The sequence below is a fragment of the Pundamilia nyererei genome, unplaced genomic scaffold (assembly GCF_000239375.1).
Source record: "Pundamilia nyererei isolate P.nyererei 1_Seehausen unplaced genomic scaffold, PunNye1.0 scaffold00059, whole genome shotgun sequence".
NCBI lineage: Eukaryota > Metazoa > Chordata > Actinopteri > Cichliformes > Cichlidae > Pundamilia > Pundamilia nyererei.
The window spans coordinates 2,556,343-2,557,495 of NW_005187460.1; the positions used below are offsets into that span (position 1 = coordinate 2,556,343).

Sequence of the window (1,153 nt, forward strand, 5' to 3'; positions counted from 1 at the left end):
AAATATATATATATATAAATAAGAGGAGAAAAAGTGACCTGACCAATTTGTGTGTTTTCCTAATAATAATAATATTTTTTCATAATTATTATTTTTCCTCAACCTTGAAGGGAAAAAAAACCATACAAAATTAAACAGTTTAAACTCTTCTATGTATAACTAATAATAAAGATTATTGTCTTTATTCAGGACAAGGTTATAAGTTGCCTCTAGCTACTAAAAAGCTGTATAAAAGATAATTTGTGCCAAATGCAACATTTGCTCATAATTGTCAGTCTTTTTATTATTAATTAATTTGTGACTTGGTGAGCCAAATTTTCCACTAATGTGGGCAATAAATTTATTCTATTCTATTATTAATAAGGCGACTTTCAATCCTCTCACTGACCTGCTCTCGTTGTCCAGGAAAACGGAGCCACTGCTTTCACAGAGGGCCTCGCTAACGGGGGACAAGCAGAAGGGAGAGGAGAAGGTGTCCGAGTCCGAACCCATAGTGCTGTCCCGGCTCACTTCATCAGACAGCTCACAGGAGCCCTCGTCGCCTTCCTCCCCAGCTGAGGGCAGCTGCTGCTGGTGTGAGGACGGATCGGCTCCAGCCTCGACCACCAGGCTGTGGCTCTCTGTGGAGGTGCTGCTCGTAATGTTCCTCTCCTCATCCTCGTCTTCCTCCTGGGCTGCTGGGGGACGGGAGTGAGGTCTGGAAAGGATGTTTATAAATTGAGTTCCTTGAGAGTATTTCAGTTCATGCTTTACTGAAAACTGCTTCCCACTACTGTGTGGTGCTGATCGAGATATCAGCACCGCATAAACAACCCAGAGACACATTTTAAGTAACACGTTCTTGTACCGTCTGCCTCTGCGGCGGGCGTTCCTGCGTACAGGCGAGCTCTCCGGAGTGATGTATCGCAGCGCCTCTTCATCCTGCCTCTGGATGCGAGAGTTGGGGACCCAGGTCAGGATAAGAGTGGTGCCCAGGCTCTCATCCTTCTCCACATGGACACAGAGGTAGCCTGCAGAGAGCAACAAAACCTTGATCGTGTTATGACTAATTATGGTGGAGGTAATTTGGGAATGTAAGAAGAGCTTGTGAAGCATTTTATATATAGCAGCCAATTTAAAACAAACACGTAACTCGAGAACAGGGAGATGATGA

The 1,153-nt window shown here is 44.1% G+C and overlaps 1 protein-coding gene across 1 annotated transcript in view; it reads right to left on the bottom strand.

Annotated features, from left to right (window-relative positions):
* tbc1d16 (TBC1 domain family, member 16) overlaps positions 1-1,153 on the bottom strand; it is a 26,955-nt gene that overhangs the window by 17,293 nt on the left and 8,509 nt on the right. Inside the window, exons 3-4 of the mRNA XM_005734635.1 lie at positions 848-1,010; positions 389-697 (exon numbers count right to left, since the gene is read on the bottom strand). Of these exons, the coding sequence (XP_005734692.1) occupies positions 389-697; positions 848-1,010 (472 nt within the window). The remainder of the gene's footprint in view (positions 1-388; positions 698-847; positions 1,011-1,153) is intronic.